Source organism: Mytilus edulis, chromosome 8 (assembly GCF_963676685.1).
Source record: "Mytilus edulis chromosome 8, xbMytEdul2.2, whole genome shotgun sequence".
NCBI lineage: Eukaryota > Metazoa > Mollusca > Bivalvia > Mytilida > Mytilidae > Mytilus > Mytilus edulis.
The window spans coordinates 68995517-69014984 of record NC_092351.1 but is presented as its reverse complement, the minus strand read 5'-3'; the positions used below and the strand labels follow the sequence as shown (position 1 = coordinate 69014984).

Genomic DNA, 19468 nt, shown 5'->3' with positions numbered 1-19468 from the left:
GTGTGTTACATTTTAATGTTGAGTCGTTGTTCTCCTCTTATATTTAATGCGTTTCCTTCAGTTTTAGTTTGTTACCCCGATTTTGTTTTATGTCCATAGATTTATGAGTTTTGAACAGCGGTATACTACTGTTGCCTATATATAGTAAATTGTGAGTCCCCCCCCCCCCCCCCCAAAAAAAAAATCGAACTAGAGATAAAGGATACTACAGATACAGATACAGTTAAGTCGGCCTCATATTTTGACTTACATCTATAAATTGACAATGAGGGTCGGTTGAAAACAAAACTTTACGACAAAAGAGATGATTTCAGTTTTCCAATTGTGAATTTTTCATTTCTAAGTAGCAACATTCCAACAGCACCTGCATACGGGTATATATCTCCCAATGGATACGATATTCCCGTGCTTGTATTTCCTATCATGATTTTCTTGATAGAGGGTTGCTACTCAAAAGGAAGCTATAAAACCAAGAGTTCCAAATGGTGCAGTTGAAATATCCCTTTGTAAATTTTACGGACGCCATCACGAGTTGGTTGACCGCCAATGGAATAACCGTTTCACTATTGGCGAGAGCCGTGGTGTAGTGGTTAGTGCATTGGACTACTATAAACACAAAGGTTCCCGGTTCGACTCCCGTTCTGGGATGAAAATTTCAGGGACTGAATTTTCGGCTCTCCCTTGACACCATTTGCGAGTATGGTCTTGAGGAAACGATGATAGTCCGTCGGAAGGGCGCGATACATGGCTGATCCGTGTTAATAGTTATCAAAGGTACCAGGATTATAATTTAGTACGCCAGACGCGCGTTCCGTCTAAAATAAGACTCATCAGTGACGCTCATATCAAAAAGAGAACCAAATCTCTTGCACGTTAAAGACACCCTTGTAGATTTCGAAAATGTGTAGACTAATGCCGCTACAAGGCAGCACTCACACCCGCAAAGTGGAAAGGGATTAATATAAGTTGCAAAACTTGTTTCCCAATCCACTATAAATAAATATGTTTCAACTAACCGTTTCACAGATGCTATCGGATATGTTCCTTTTGTCGTAACTACAATCCCCTTCCCTTTCATGAATGTGAACTACCAAATTAGACTATTTACCGGATTTGTTATAACATGAGCAACACGACAGATGCCACATGTGGTGCAGGATCTGCTTACCCTTCCAGAGCACCTGAGATCACCCCCAGTTTTGGGTGGGTTTCGTGTTACTTATTCTTTAGTTTTCTATGTTGTGTCTTTTGTACTATTGTTTGTCTGTTTGCCTTTTTCATTTTTAGCCATGGCGTTGTCAGTTTATTTTCGATTTATGAGTTTGACTATCCCTCTGGTATCTTTCGTCCCTCTTTTTTGGGAGATGTATACTTCGTCACTGCTAGAATGTTGCTACAAAGAAATGGAAGGTTCACAATTGGGAAGCTGAAATCATCTCTTTTATTGTAAAGTTTTGTTTTCAGCCAACCCTCGTATCAACCATGCCATATAAATAGGTCAATACTAAAATATATATTTTTTGTGTTTTACTTTTCTTCAAAATTAAACTACTTATATTTAAATAAACCATTGATACAGAGATATGTCTCGACTGTTGGCAAAAAAATAAAAAATAAAATGCAACATTGCTAATTGAAAGTCACTGGACCATTACCTACTGAGCCAGGCCTTGAAACAGTTGTCAAACTTATATATACTGGTAGGAATGCAACTTTATTGAAAATATCATTGATTTATCACAAGTAGTTCACATCAAACTAACTAACAAATTGTTGACACCTCTGTGGTCTCAGCATAAAAGCAACACATATGTCTCATTTTCTGTGACAGTAATGGTTACACGCCATTATTCCGACAGCCCATTAGTCCGACAGCCCATTGGTTCGACAACCCATTAGTCCGACAACCCAATACTCCGACAACCCATTGCTCTGACAGCCCAATACTCCGACAACCCATTGCTCCGACAGCCCAATACTCCGACAACCCATAAGTCCGACACTTATCAAGTCAAGTATTAGGGTATCAGGGTAAAATAAAACTTGTACGTTTAGATATGTAATAATATATTTTAACAAATAACTCCGTATATATATCATGAATCTGAGGTAGTTCGAATACTTTCTATACACTCAATTCGAAATCTGTATATAGAATAGAACAGGAAATATCATTTCATTTTCCAAATTAAAGGGTCTATAAACACCATATAAATCAAAAACAACCAGTGATGGTGCGAGCTACTGATGATGCCGGCCCCGCACAAATACTTCGTTGTTGAGTTGTGAATCTGAAAAAGCCTCACACCGTATACCTTACTTATATAAACCTTGAAACCAAATTTCAGAAACCATTGTATTGTAGTTCCTGCGAAAAATGTGACGAAAATTTTCAACTTGGTTGTCATGTGAAAAGTGTTTGGTAAACAGGAATTTGTTGAGTAATGAATCTGAAAACGTATCACATGATATAGCCGACTTCAATAAACCTTTCAGAAATCCTTGTAATGTCGTTCATGAAAAAGATGCAACGAAAATATCCATGGGACGGACGGACGAACTGATGGACTGGCTGACTGACGAGTGGACGGTTGAATGGACGGACAGACAGAGGTAAAACAGTATATTCCCACTTTTGTAAAGCAGCAGTATAATGATTGGGTCAACATTAAGACTTTACAATACTAATATCATAGTAATATGATATAATTATCTTTATAACCCCGTAAGCCTCAGTCACAATCGGACCCAAAACAAAAATAGAAAAAAAATCAACTAGCACATTGATAACAAATAATAGTCGTATCAAACCATGTACTACATAATTCAAAAGAACTAACATTGTAATCATCATTTTTCCCCTATAATAGTAAAGTTGTCTTGTGTTTACATCGAAGATTTATCATATTTATCTAACTTTTTAAAGTTCTGACATGTGCTAGACTGAATACGCTGAAAGAGTTCATCCCTCAAATTTTGATAATGTGAGCATTCGATTGAAAAATGACGCTCATCCTCAACTTTATCAGCTGTACATTACGATTTTTTGAAATTAGCATTTTCAATTCTTAATGTAATGGGTGAGCACCGATTCTTAATTAACATATGAACTTCCTTTCTTAAAATCAATGATATCTAAATATTTTTCTCCTTGAAAACAATCCTTATATGAAAAATAGGTGTCAAGTTTGCCACAAAACACATAATGTAGTAAGTTTTTACAATTAGACAATTTGAGAAAAACACAAGCAGGACAAGAATGTCACACATTGTCTTATATTTCTTACTAGTTGTTATTGCTTTTATACTGCACTCGTTCTATTTGAGCAGTCAAAATACGTTGACTGTATACATAATTCTATGTCATAAACAGTCATCGACCCGATGAATATTTTTAAAAATAGAAGTTGCCGAAATGTCTGTCATATTTGTTTTTCGTAATAAGTTTTGTTGTAAATCATCAGTCCTACACTTCCTTCAACCATTATAAAAGAGGCATATTTTTCTAGATTTTGAAATAAGCTCGGGACATACAATTGGTATCACTACAAATAAATTGAGTGTCATCTCTCAGACTATGTCTGATCGATCGCTATTAGAAGTGTTATATACTGTCTCCGTATTTCGTGGATTCACATTCCTGAACATGATACCGTATTCATAATTGGAATTGGTAATCTTTTCTGAGCACATATTTCGTCCTATTTGTCATCTTATTTTTAAGGATCTGGGTATGTATTTGTCTCTTTGGTTTTCTCAATTTGACTGACGCTGCATTAGTCCCTTATTTCTGCGACAAAATTAATTTAAATAAAACACAGATGAGTGATGGGGTAGAAAGTGTTGCAACCAAAGAGGGCAGGTAGTGTTATCCAAATCCGATATATTTCTTTATGTAGTTAAAAGTGATGAAACCTCACTCCCCTGATACGCGAAAGGGGGTAACCAACGATCTAGTGAAAAAAGGAAGATAAAGACAGACACAAAAAACACAGCGAACTAGAACAGCACAGACTGACAGTGGACACACAAACGACGAAATGTAAAGAAAAATAAAATACCCAGACACGTAAAACAAAAGAGGGACCAGGGTAAGGACTGAGCAGTTGCAATAAGCATGTGTATCAACTCCAATATACTGAGACTTATATCCCGCATGGAAAGAATTATTGGGATCAAAACGGACAATCACTAATATTATAGAGAACAGAGTCTTTTTAGAGAAAATTTACCCATACACATAAGAAAAATTCATTGTCGGAATAATGTGCTGTCTGAGTAATGGGTTGTCGGAATAGTGGGCTGTCGGAGTAATGGGCTGTCGGAATAGTGGGCTGTCGGGAGTAATGGGCTGTCAGAATAGTGGGTTGTCAGAGTAATAGGCTGTCAGAATAATGGTTGTTGGACTAATGGGATGTCACCACAGTAATAGTGGTTGATTTGTGTCAATCTCACTAATAAATGAAACCATATTCAAGTTTTTAAGTGGCCTACTCATATAAAAGTAGGAAGATGTGGTTGGATTTCCAATGAGACAACTCTCCACAATGACACAGAAATTAACAACTATAGGTCACAGCCTTCAATACTGAGCAAAAAGCCCATATCATATCCTAATAAATGTTCAAAACAATATTCTCGAGATGATCATATATCTCTGTCTATTAAACAGTATTCAAGAGTGTATATGTCAAGTGTTTCACTTTTTGTTTGTAACCCAGATTTGTTTTCTCTTAATGGATTGATGACTATTGAACAGAGGTATACTGCTGCTGCCTTTATTAAGTACTTAATATGTCCTAACAGTAATAATTACAAAATATTGTTCAATGATTTATTTTTTAATACATTTTGACATATTTTTTTTTTGGCATTTGCTGATTTTAAATTTGAATATAACATTGAAGCATCAACAATATGAACAAATTATTGCACAAAACAATCTATCATAACAAAAATCATTAACATCATTAAGTTTTACTAAGGGAACAACCATTTAAAGGAATTCTTTTATTCAGATTATTTTTACACCTAATTAAACAATTAACATTAAAATTTATGTCAAAAACTAAATCAGAATATTTTTCTTCATTTTACTTGATCAAAATATTTTGAAAGTTTGGAATCAGAATATAGTTTTATAGAAATATCTATCCCCTCTCCCTACAGAGATAAAAATAATTTTTCTCTTTAAACTCAATGCATTACACTTAAAATGTTTCACAAAACCAAACAATAGCAGAAAAAATGAAACACCAGTTCAAAAAGTTTTTTTTTTTTTTTAACAAACTGACTTATGTGAAAATAAAAAGCTTGTTTTCTCAGGATTTTAAATGCTTAGAACTATTTCAAAAACTGATTTAGTTTAAGATTAGCTGATTGTGTATAATAATTTATGGTAAAAATTCTAATATTATTGGTCTTAACAAGTATAGGTGATTATCATTTTAAAAGAAAATTTACTTTTTTAATTTATAATTTGCTCCCAATCAAACCCTTTATTTACTTGTAAAATAATAATTTGATTTTGTGTTGAAGAGACTTCACTAATAAAAACACAAAAATCACTAATAAAATAATCCGAAACTATATATTATTGGTAAATTTCTTTAAATGTTATCGAATAGATTGATGTGCTCAATGCACAGTGTTTAAGCTCTCAAAAATAGTGAAACGGTATGGAAAATATAGCTAGCTAAACAGTTTTGAAAATATGGCCCAATTAGGCGTGTTGATTGCATTTATGATCTTTACCTAAAAACCAGATGCTCCGCAGGGCGTAGCTTTATACGACCGCAGAGGTTGAACCCTGAACGGTTAGGGCAAGTATGGACACAACATTCAAGCTGGATTCAGCTCTAAATTTGGATTGTGATTAAATAGTTGACACAGCATAGGTTTCTGACACAGAATGAATGTGTTCTAATGAACTTAAAATTTTTGTTTCTCTTAGAGCAATTCACTATGCTGTTGAATATTAATCCTCTCAAAAAAATGTTTGAAGAAATTTTCTTTTTTATTTATGAAATTTCAAATGAGAAAAATTGAACCCAATTTTTTTAATCACATCCCCCTTTCCCTTATTCCAAAACTAATCTCAATTAAAATTTCTAATGGAGTTTGCAACAATAACTACTCATTTAAATACATCATAAAATATTAAGATGTAAAAAAACTGCTTGTTATCACTGAATGGTAAAGATTATTTTAATTTATCAGTTGGTAGTAAAAAGTGAATATACATTGTATATTGTATATAACAAAGATTTAAGTTGATTCTGGACAAAGAAGGATAACTCCAATTAAAAAAAAATCTTGCTATTGCACAATATTTTGCAATTAGATATTTCTTGCTTACTATTCTGGACAAAGAAAGATAACTCTAATTAAAAAAAAATTTGATATTTCACAATATTGTGCAATTAGATATTTCTTGCCATTGCGCAATACTGTGCAATTGAAAAGACTTGCTATTGCACAATACTTAATATAATAATTTTAGATCCTGATTTGGACCAACTTGAAAACTGGGCCCATAATAAAAAATCTAAGTACATTTTTGGATTCAGCATATCAAAGAACTTCAAGATTTCAATTTTTGTTAAAATCAGACTAAGTTTAATTTTGGACCCTTTGGACTTTAGTGTAGACCAATTTGAAAACAGGACCAAAAATGAAGAATCTACATACACAGTTAGATTTGGTATATCAAAGAACCCCATTTATTCAATTTTTGATGAAATCAAACAAAGTTTAATTTTGGACCCCGATTTGGACCAACTTGAAAACTGGGCCAATAATCAAGAATCTAAGTACATTTTTAGATTCAGCATATCAAAGAACCTAACTGATTCATTTTTTGTCAAAATCAAACTAAGTTTAATTTTGGACCCTTTGGACCTTAATGTAGACCAATTTGAAAACGGGACCAAAAGTTAAGAATCTACATACACAGTCATGACAGTTAGATTCAGCATATCAAAGAACCCCAATTATTCAATTTTGATGAAATCAAACAAAAGTTTAATTTTGGACCCTTTGGGCCCCTTATTATGTTGGGACCAAAACTCCCAAAATCAAACCCAACCTTTCTTTTATGGTCATAAACCTTGTGTTTAAATTTCATAGATTTCTATTTACTTATACTAACGTTATGGTGCGAAAACCAAGAAAAATGCTTATTTGGGTCCCTTTGTGGCCCCTAATTCCTAAACTGTTGGGACCTAAACTCCCAAAATCAATATCAACCTTCCTTTTGTAGTCATTAACATTGTGTTTAAATTTCATTGATTTCTATTTACTTAAACTAATGTTATTGTGCGAAAACCAAGAATAATGCTTATTTGGGCCCTTTTTTGGCCCCTAATTCCTAAACTGTTGAGACCAAAACTCCCAAAATCAATCCCAACCGTTCTTTTGTGGTCATAAACCTTGTGTCAAAATTTCATAGATTTCTATTAACTTAAACTAAAGTTATAGTGCGAAAACCAAGAAAATGCTTATTTGGGCCCTTTTTGGCCCCTAATTCCTAAAATGTTGGGACCAAAACTCCCAAAATCAATACCAACCTTCCTTTTGTGGTCATAAACCTTGTGTTAGAATTTCATAGATTTCCATTCACTTTTACTAAAGTTAGAGTGCGAAAACTAAAAGTATTCGGACGCCGGACGACGACGACGACGACGACGACGCCGACGCCAACGTGATAGCAATATACGACGAAAATTTTTTCAAAATTTGCGGTCGTATAAAAAGCCCCACCAAAAACAATAGAATATATCAGGCATTAAATAGATATAAAATAACTGAAAAGTGCTCACAATTCAACTTAAAAATATTAACATATCAATATATAATTATTCTACCAAAAGTTACACTAAAAACAAGAAAAACTATCATATCTACATTGTTTAATACTGTTATAATACTTAAACTTGTAGGATGCCAACACATGATATATGTGTGGTTCAAAACTAGGCATATTGCAAGTTAATAGACAATTATGATAGGAATTCAACTACAAAATCGTTGAAAACAAAGAATGAGATTACTCTAAAGTAACTTTCTACATTATTATATAATGTTAAATTTATACAATAGTATAGTATAGTACTTTTCATAGTAAAGTGCACATTTAATCCAGAAATTTCATAAAAATGAAAATCAAATGGTGATGACAGTAGTGTAGTAGGTTAAATATTGGGAAAATGGGAAGTTCAGGATCTATGAATATAACTCTGCCAAACAGACAGACAGAGGTAGTAAAACAGGGAGGGGATATAAAACTACAATTGCAAAACGTTTATGAAAAGATCCAGAACAATGCTAATATTTTTTTCATTCAGTACTTTACATTATCAAACATATAACAATACACATATTAAACATAAAATAAAAAACAGAAGGTTTCATTATTTTATATAAAACTATAAAACAAAATTATAATTATCTAAAATATTCTGCATAAAGAACAAGGTTCACTTATGGCACAAAATGGCCTAAAATATCAACTTTATCGTAAAACAACAAAAAGACCACAATGTCGTTCATGAATGGGTATATTTGAAAAGCCTATAATATTCCTATATAAATCAGTTCTTTTCATAAAAGTACATAATATTCTCCAAAGTATTAAAGCCCATTTTAGACATTTTGTCAAAATATGATGATATTGTGCAATTTTCAGACCTGAAAGCTTTGGGAAAACCTTGGGTGCCGCCTGCAATCCAAAATGTTTAGTAACAAAAGATTCCAATTTAGATATAAAATTCATCAATATAAAAACTTTTTGGATCGTGGATGGAGGCCAAGGTTAATTATGCCAAAAACAATTAAAATTATGGAAAGAATTTACCAAAATTGACATTAAATTAAAAATAATGTTTATTTCAGGGGTCATGGCTTCCTAAATTTTAAAGGATGGTGCCAAAAAAAAAAAAAAATTTGTGTTAACAATATTCCCACAAGTATTTCTATGTGAAATTTGTAATTTTTTGGCCCGATTTAAAAAACATAAAAAATTTAGGGCCAATTTTAACCCTTTGTGAACCTTCTCCTTTATTGTACATCTTAAAAAACATGCTTGTCATACTTTACCCCAAATGGCAATAGGAGAATTAAAAGATAAAGTCTACCAATGGTGTTCTCCCTATTATCCTCTATTGGAGATGTTAATTATCCATCAATATTAAAACTCTTTTTTGTATAAGAAAAATATTGCCCAACAGATGCTTAAAACCACATTTACCTCCCATTAAAATTATGAAATGAGTAAGGAAGGAATAAATTATGTTTAGTTTTCATGTGATAGAACGTCACAAATAGGCAATAAACTACATTTCCTTTAATAATAACTTATCATTAATGGGGGGAAGTTGTATATGTTAGACCTTGTTCACACAAGGACATTTAGATTAATTCAAACTAGATTGGCTCACTTAAGATCGGTTTAATGGCTAATGTGATTCTTTGAATCGATCTACAATCGGTCTAAACTAAAACACCAAAAGAGCTTTTTCAGTTTGAATCGATCTAAAGTGAACTGAGCTAACTGAAAGTCTGAATGCAAAGATCCATTTAAATTAGTATGATTGAAACGAAAATAACTTATGGGCATGTTTAGTGGCAAAACTACACATATAATAAATTAACATCCCTGTATATATTGGTGGTTAGATGTTTAATCTGTATTGTTTTATTGACAAAACTTTGTGTTAACAAATGGGGAAAAGGTTGTCTTCGTCTTTGCATAATTTTGCAAAATCTTTGTCTTCTTTTCTTTTGTTGATTTTTTGTTTTCAGAAACCACAGCATTTCTTTATGTTGTAACTTCTTTGCTACAGTTTTTTGTTTAAAAAAAAAAAGAAAACTGCAAGAATGCAAGTATGAAAATTTGAACTTGTGATTCAAGAGAAACAATAACTGTGTCAATGTTTTTTAAGTGTGTGTATCAACACATAAATATGATTGATTATTTCTATTTACCGTATACACAATGTTTACAGTTTTACAGGTAATTGGGTCTGATCCATTGCATTCGTTTCTTGAAGTGTGAACGCAGTGGTTCAGATTCAACGGATAAAATCATTATGATTAAAGACAATGTGAATGCTAACTGGTTTTATTTAGATCGATTCAAATTAGATTGATTATAAAAAAATGCTAGTGTGAATGGAGTCTTACATACATCACTAGAGGCTAGCAGTGGCAGTTTGTTAAAATTGACAACATAACAGGTTTGGATAGAGAGTTGGCACTCATATCACATCTTCTTATATCTATTAACTGAAATAATACTTTATGAACACATTCTATACCATGACTAGACTAATTTCTAACATGACAAAATATTTTGATTAGTAGCACCTTAAATAAGACTAGTAAAAACTTATAGCACCTTCTGTAGTATACAAGTAACAAGTGAAAAGGTTAATAGTTTCACAAAAGGTAAAGAGAGAGGCCTTTTTTTTCTTTTTGAGAAAGGGATTGTTCTTCCCATAAGACTGACTGGTATCAAGATCTTTGGTTAGAAACCAGGGTAATTCTAACAAAACAACCTATGAAATATGGCTCAGTAAAGATACATACATATCTTATGACAAACTTAGTTTTTTTCTGAAATGAAGCAACTGTTACTCGTTACTTTGACTAAACTTTAATTTATAATTCTGTAAGTTGGTTATGTTTAGTTCATTTCTTTATGATCTTTGTACTGATTTTATCTATTTATATGGAAAAGCTCACAGTTTTGTTTTCACATTTGAACAAAAATAATAGACATTCCCAAACAAAGAACAGAGATTGTCAATTCTGATAACACATAGTCAGCAACTTCTCTCACAAATAAAATCATGATTAAGAATTCTAACATTATGTGTTTTGATTAAAATGGGATATACAATATAGATCATAAAAATTGACAATGTTTGCTGTGTCCCAGTTTTGACAAGACAAACAACTAATTCAGAGTGAATGAACAGAAATAGATATTGACTTGGGTAATGTCAATTAAAAAAATTATAAATATAGCCTTAATTTAGTTGACTGATGTATATGCTCTCTTCCACCAAGTAATGTGATTTATGGGTCCAAGTTAAAATAAAAATAAACTCAAATGATGAGAACTAAAAAGCCACTACATTTAAGTAGATGATCCAATGAAGAGTCAAAGCTATTAGCTATATTATGAGTGTATAAAAAGACAATTACAACATAGATAAGTAATATATTATTTCACTTCCATTAAATATAAATGAGTCAAGTTCATAAAAAGAACCACTTAAAGTAAAAATAAATATCTAATCTATAATTAAAATTAGTTCTTTAAGTACACATTTATATTTCTAAAACAAATATGGTATAAAGTCAATAAGAATTAGGATATTTCTATGCCATGTTTTAATCATGAAGAATTAGAAATAATAGAAATTTTTATGTTTGAAATATATTTATATTCAAATGTTGTTGATTGGGCAATCACTAATCATTTTCTGGTTTTATGAATATCTTCATTTGCAATAGGAGATCTGCTAAAATATTTGGAATAAAATTATATTCTAAAATATGTATTGAGTAACATAAAACAGAAGGTAAATCATGATTGTTATAAAATCATAGTTTTCAACCCGTAGAGTGTCTTTGATCACTGTTTCTTTGAGACTGATGATCAAAACAGTGTACATGTACTATACGTCTATAGACTCTTTGTAGATTTACACCGGTAAGTTCTTGGCTTTTCCCATTACGAATCCAACCATGATATAATTATACATAACTTTCCTTGAATAGGAAACATCATCTTTGAGGTTGGAACCAAATGGAAACAAATAATATCTCAGTCAGTTTTACACACAGACTAATGCTAGCTTTGTTTTGGGGTTCTCTGTTTAAGATGAATCTATAAATAAAACAAGTCAGCTGATCATATTAGAAATATCTGTATTTTACTGTTTTTTTTGTTGCTTCAAATTGTAAACATAATTATGCAAATAAGTAAATCTGCAACACATCTAAAACTTTTTTTATTTTTTTTATTTTTTTTTATTTTTGTAACATCAAATCATACATTTATGGCAGTAAATATCCATGCACTTTGACTGATATTTCTATTGCAATGTAAACTAACTTAAAACCCAGGTGCTCAGCAGGGAGCACTTTTATACAACCCCGAACAGTTGGGGCAAGTATGGAAAAACAACCAAGCTTGATACAGCTCTGAATTTGGATTGTGATCAAATTTTGACATTATATAGGTTTCTGACACAAATTTTTGTACTCAGCTTGAAACAGGTAGAAATGCTCGGCACATCCTCGCTTTCTAACTGTCTAAGCCTTGTACAAATAAAATTTATATTTCGAGACAATGTATGGTTATTAAATATTTATTTTCTGTAAATTGACATACGATTCTGTGTTAACATTAAATATTATGGATGTGGATATACTCTGAATAAAATGCTTTGCTGAGTGCAGCCTGATACGACCTCAGTGGTCAAACCCTGACCAGTTGGTGCAAGTTTGGAAACAATATTAAACCTTGATACTATCTGAATTTGGATTATGATCAAAATTTTTACATAAGATAGGTTTCTGACAAAAAATAAATGTGGTGAAAGATCTTAAAAATTTGAAATGAGTCAAAATATATTTTTATTAATTTTCAACTGAAGATTTCTTGCTATTGCTATCGCCCAATACTGTTCAGTTGAAGATTTCCTGCTATTGTTCAATATGGTAATATTGTGTAATACTGTTCAATAGAAAATTTATTGTTATTGCACAATACTGTGCAATTGGATATTTGGAATCAAACATTTCTTGCTATTACCCAATACTGTGCAATTGAATATTTCTTGTTATTGCCCAATACTGTGCAATTGAAGATTTCTTGCTACTGCACAATACTTAATACTATGATTTACACATCCTGTTTGGTGTGTATCTCATGTCATATCAGTATTGTTTGCTTTTATATAAAAATCAGACATAATCAATAAAAAAATGGAAAACGTTTAGGAAAAAAAACTAAAAGTAATTTTTTTTGAACCCTTCATGACTGGATTACCCCCATACATTCCCTTTCTAGTATTATACCTTGCAGTACAATTTCAGAGAGATCCATACACTTTAACACCAGTTATTGTCTGGAAATCAGAAAAATGCTTGTTTTGAGCCTCTTTTTTCGCCCCCTAATTTCTTAACGTTTGTGGCAATTATATTACCACCAACTCAATCAATTCCTTTCCTTTGTGATATGAAACCTTGTGCTACAATAACAGAGATATCTATACAATTAAACACAAGCTTTTGCTGGAAACTATAAAAATGCTTGTTTTTGGCCCTTAATTCTTAATCTGTTGGTACCCAAACTCCCAAAATCAATCCCAATCTTCCATTTGTGGTATTGAACTTTTTGTTAAAAATTCATAGAGATCCATTCATTTAAACTAAAGTTATTGTCCGAAAACCCAATGTGTCTTTGAACCACTCTGACGACGACATCATACCAATACATTTTTTTGATATTTTTATGATTGAATAAAAATTTGATGACTTCTTACATGCCTCACTAAGTTTAACTCAGATTTGGCTTGACTAACAAGTATAACTCATGTATTGCTTACCTCACTAATTATAACCCAGTTTTCGCTTGACTTATGCACTTTAATTCTTATTTTTGACAGTTTTCCAACATCACTTGCTAATCTAACATGTACAATCCCTTCCTTATCAAATTCTGCTAAATCAAAGTATCCATCTTTGGTTTTCTTTGCCCTGTTTTTAATAGGATCATGATAATTAAGAGGAATAACTTGTAATGATGTATTGTAGAACTTGTCTTCTCTGTGATCAGCTTTCCCACTACGAAATAAAATCCTGTAATATGAAATAAAAATATAAAATATAAAAAGTAATAACTGTCCAAGTGAAGTCAATGAATAAATCATGGACTGATGGCAATAAATTTAAAATCATTTTCCTCATTTGTTTAATTTGCTGTAAAAATGCCCTGTTTACACCCAAGGATAAGATAAGTTTATATCCAGTTTATACCCAAGGATAAGATAAGTTTATGCCCTGTTTATACCCAAGGATAAGATAAGTAAGTTCCCTGTTTATACCCAAGGATAAGATAAGTTAATGCCCTGTATATACCCAAGGATAAGATAAGTTAAAGCCCTGTTTATACCCAAGGATAAGATAAGTTAAAGCCCTGTTTATACCAAAGGATAAGATAAGTTAAAGCCCTGTTTATACCAAAGGATAAGATAAGTTAAAGCCCTGTTTATATCCAAGGATAAGATAAGTAAGTTCCCTGTTTATACCCAAGGATAAGATAAGTTAAAGCCCTGTTTATACCCAAGGATAAGATAAGTTAAAGCCCTGTTTATACCAAAGGATAAGATAAGTTAAAGCCCTGTTTATATCCAAGGATAAGATAAGTTAATGCCCTGTATATACCCAAGGATAAGATAAGTTAAAGCCCTGTTTATATCCAAGGATAAGATAAGTTAAAGCCCTGTTTATATCCAAGGATAAGATAAGTTAAAGCCCTGTTTATACCCAAGGATAAGATAAGTTAAAGCCCTGTTTATACCCAAGGATAAGATAAGTTAAAGCCCTGTTTATACCCAAGGATAAGATAAGTTAAAGCCCTGTTTATACCCAAGGATAAGATAAGTTAAAGCCCTGTTTATACCAAAGGATAAGATAAGTTAAAGCCCTGTTTATATCCAAGGATAAGATAAGTTAATGCCCTGTATATACCCAAGGATAAGATAAGTTAAAGCCCTGTTTATATCCAAGGATAAGATAAGTTAAAGCCCTGTTTATACCCAAGGATAAGATAAGTTAAAGCCCTGTTTATATCCAAGGATAAGATAAGTTAAAGCCCTGTTTATATCCAAGGATAAGATAAGTTACAGCCCTGGTTATACCAAAGGATAAGATAAGTTAATGCATCTTTTTGGCCATTGTAATTAGAAAACAATCAGTACAGTGTTACTAAAAATAGATTAAAAACTAACAGAGTCTCTCAGCTAAAATCTCATGTAGTTGAGAAACTTTCTAAGTTGAATGATCACAGATAATCTGTTTATTGCTATATTTCGGGGGAAATGTTAATGATGTTAACTTATATCGCTATCTATCAACCAAATATAGACCAAAGCTTGCACTCAAGCATAATAGACACAAGCTACAACAACTGGACCCAATAAAATGAATCTGACAGACTACTTACTCATCTAAAGCAACTGGTGGTTTTAGTATTACTTCTATGTAATCATCTTGGTTAGGAGCCAATGCCCAGAAAATGTCTTGTCCTATATAAGCTTTCTGTACAGTAAATTTGAGGTAAGTTGTCAAGGAAGTCCTTAATTCAGCTGAAGGATTCACATGCACACGAAATAACATATGTTTTCCAAAATCTCTATCCTAAAATAGATAAAATAAGGTAAATGTAATAAATTGCTTTGCCAACTTAGCTGGATACAACTGCAGAGGTCCAACCCTGAACCATTGGGGCAAAAATGGACACAATTTTCACACTTGATACAGGTTTGAATTTGAATTGTAATTAAATATTTGACACATAATAGGTTGTTGACACAGAACAACTGTAGTCAAAGAACTTAGAATTGGTAATATGCTCAATGTTTTGCTTTTGTCTATGCTGTTGCGAATTGCCCCTCCTCCCAAAAATAAAAACAAAATTACCCCTCTGTTATTTTAATTTTATGCAATACACTATGCTGCTGCATATTTACCCCAACCAGAAAAAAAAATTGTATCCCCCTCTCCGATTTCTTTTTTACCCATCCCCCCTTCCCTTTTCCAAATTCTTTCCTTCAAGTTATGGTCATAATTTCAATTCAAATTTCTATCGGAGATGCAACCATAATTACCCATTTAAATAAATCTTTTAATTTAAAAGTCTTATAATAGAAAATTACACCATAACTTTAATCATAACTTGACAGCTAACCATCTCAAGAAAATACAATATTTATTAATATATTTTTAATTCAAACATAATATGTTGGATTACTTCCCTTACACTGCTTTAAAATTGTCTTACTCGTCTATTAACAAAAAAACCTTTGTTTTTGCCCCATAAGCCATTACTTACCATCCCCTTATTGAATGGAAACTTGTGGTATAATTTCAGAGAGATCCATACACTTAAACACAAGTTATTGTCTGAAAACTAGAAAAAAAAACATGCCTTTTTGGGCCTCTTTTTGGTCCATAATTCCTAAAATGTTAAAACCATAACCCCAAAAATCAATCCCAACCTTCCTTTAGTGGTTATAAACCTTGTGTTAAAGTTTTATTGATTTCTATTTATTTATACTAAAGTTATTATCCCGAAACCATCTGTCTACGGACACAAGGTTTATAACAATATACGACCAAAATTTTTATAATTTTTTGGCTCGTATAAAAACTAGACACCAACCAAGTTGCAAGCCTCACAATCATCAAAACAATCTTTACTAGATTAAATTATTTTTCACATAATACAAAACATTATCATTCGTTAAAGGTTCGCTTTAAATGCACCTTGTTTCAAAAATTTAGCTGCAGATTGTATGTAATGTTAACTGGAAGATAAGCTCAGTCCATTAATCATGTTCATAGGTAAAATACGGAAAAACAAGAACAAAATTTTTAAATACTAGCTTTTGATCATAAACCTGCTTCTGTTCAAGTTTGGTACAATTCCAGGATAGTTTAAGAAAGTTATCAAAATTTTAAAAACTTTAACAACAGAGTGAATGTAATTTTTTCTGGCAGAAAAACTAAGTCCATACTGAAAAAATGGATTTTTTTTTTTACAAAATTTACTTTTGGATACTATCCTATGATTATAAACAAGTCTCGGTCCAAGTTTGGTAGAAATCCAGGATAGTTTAAGAAAGTCATTAAAATTTCAAAAACTTCAACTACAGAGTTAATATTTTTGAACGCCTCTGGCACCGCCAATGAAATGAAGGATTGCTATGTCTGGCTTTTTTCGACAAAAGTCGAAGGCTTGACAAAAATCAGCAATTTTAAAATTTATAAAGGGGCATAACTCTAATACAGTAAAACTGATGCCACCAAAACTCAAATTTAATCAGTGTTTTGTGATAAGTCTAATAATGAGCATTGTGTATAAGTTTCATAACATTTGGTTGAGATAAACTAAAGTTAGAGATCGAAAACACAAAATTTAAGCAACTGTTCCATTTGTTAAGGAGCATAATGCTAGAATTGTTAAATCGACGACCAAAATTCAACTTGACCTTTTTTTTGTGATAATAAGCATTGCGTATATGTTTCATACAATTCGGTTTAGGAAAACTTAAGTTAGAGAACAGAAACCAATTTTGGGATGTACGGACGGATGTATAAGTAAGGGACTTAATACTAACAGAAGAAAAAGGGTAAAATTTAATACAGTGGGGACATAACAATAGCGGTATAACGTCAGGAATAAAAAGTTTATATACACTAGATTCAGAGGTGCTTAAAACCTTGTAACACATTTTATAGTTGATGCTGTGAAATTTAGCATTGAGGCAATAACATTTGAGATTTTTGGTTTTCAGCCATTCATTTGATATACTATATATAATATGTTGTCTCTGTGTTGAGATGACACATTGTTAATTATAGGTCAATCTTTAAAAATCATACTGATCCAGGAATAAAATGAAAGTGTAAGGTTTAATAATTTCTGGATCTACCACTGCATGGTTAAGTACTAAGAGTAAGAAAGTCATTTTGCTATTACATGGACAGATTTTATCTAATCATCAAATGATCATGTAAATAATTGCTACAGCACTTGTCTTGATACACTGAGTTATTCTATGTAACAGCTAACTTGTCTACCTTATCCTCGTAATGATTTGTGTACAAATGTAATTGTTAATCGTAACACTGAGTAGGCTGTGATATGTACAAACTGTCGTTGAGTCAATGTTTTTAAGCTGTCAGTTTGATCCACGTGACTGTGAGCATGCTGGACGAGTGTAGGTAAATCCACATTGAAATGTGAAATAGCTAGTATTTAAATAGTGGAATTAAAGTTTTCAAATGTTTTTTGGCCTCAAAACCTTACAAACGATGTTTTGACAAAAACAATGCAATTTTCTATCAAAGCCGCTATTTACCTTTACTTTTCCTTGGCGTGAGACATTAGCTATCATGATAATTATCGATTATTTTAAATTCTATCACCTGAGTATTGTTCAATCAAACCATTATCACTTGTCAATTATCTGACGGCTTGGTCATAATAACAACTTGTTCTCGCATTCCGGAATTTTTCAGTACACACTGGCTTTTACTTATTCAATAATAAACAGTTGTAAATATCGTAAATAGTGAAAATAGTGCGGGAAAATGTTCATTCATGAAATATTCATGAATGAAACGCTGTCTCGCGTAGATTTCTTTTGATTTTCTCTCATTTTCAAAATAAAGTTAAATTCATTTGAATTGTCGGTGAACATTCATTCCTTTTTTATTCAAGCTGTTATCTTTTAAAAATGACTAAAAATTTCAAAAGCATCATCCTAGAATCAGTATTTAAACACTAGTACTACATTATCTTGGAGCAGAACATTTGTGAAAGTCTGTCACTTCAGGTTTGAGGCTGACGCCTTAAGGAAAGTATTGCTATAGCAAATTTCCCAAAAACCATTAAATATGGTTGGTCAGATGAATTCTATAAGAGAGACATATATAACCATACCATCATTCTTTAATTCTCTTGTTGTCTTATAATGTTAACATGTAATGTAAACATCTTCTTTTATTTGAAATCTTCCATAGTAAAAGACACTATGGCCTTGTTGTATAAAAAAACAGTTATTTTACCTTTAACTTCTGTACTTTCCCTTTCAGAGATGACTGCATACCAACATGTTGAAACAATGAAGGTTTGAATCGAACTCTAACTTCCTGCTTCATACGATTACAGTGTTTCTAAAACATAAGAAAATAAGATGTGATCAAGGATAGCATTAAGTTTTTATAATTTAGCCCATTTGTGTAAGAGGCATTGGTAAATGTTTGAGATCCTAAGCAAGTAAGAAAAAACTTGAGATTGTGTCCATGGGCATGGGACACAGATGATTCCCACTGCTTGCATATAATGTTAAAAGGTGCATAACTCTATAACGATGTAAGTGATGCCCACCCAAAAACAAACTTGATCTGGGTTAAAGTTGTAATCAGCATTTTGTAGAAGTTTCATAACCAATTTTTAAATGGTTATATGTATGGACATACAGACAGACAAGGGTAACACTTAATGGTCCCTCTGATGTTTTTTTAGAGGTGGAGGGGTTTATAAATTGTAAACTGAACTTTTCATAAATCTACTAATCTTGATTGCCAATTATTTCATATTACTGCCTAAGTTGTCTAATATCTATTGAATTTTATGAAAAGCTATGAAAATTACATCTTCGCT

General features: G+C 31.9%; 1 protein-coding gene across 3 annotated transcripts in view; it reads right to left on the bottom strand.

Annotated features, from left to right (window-relative positions):
- Window positions 1–9773: 9773 nt before the first annotated feature.
- LOC139486852 (alpha-1,3-mannosyl-glycoprotein 4-beta-N-acetylglucosaminyltransferase B-like) overlaps window positions 9774–19468 on the bottom strand; it is a 66069-nt gene continuing 56374 nt past the window's right edge. For all 3 annotated transcript variants that reach the window (XM_071271920.1, XM_071271921.1, XM_071271922.1), the window contains 4 exons: window positions 18871–18978; window positions 15242–15435; window positions 13623–13875; window positions 9774–11896 (listed from right to left, as the gene is read on the bottom strand). In XM_071271920.1, the coding sequence (XP_071128021.1) occupies window positions 11861–11896; window positions 13623–13875; window positions 15242–15435; window positions 18871–18978 (591 nt within the window). In that variant the 3' untranslated portion in view covers window positions 9774–11860. The remainder of the gene's footprint in view (window positions 11897–13622; window positions 13876–15241; window positions 15436–18870; window positions 18979–19468) is intronic.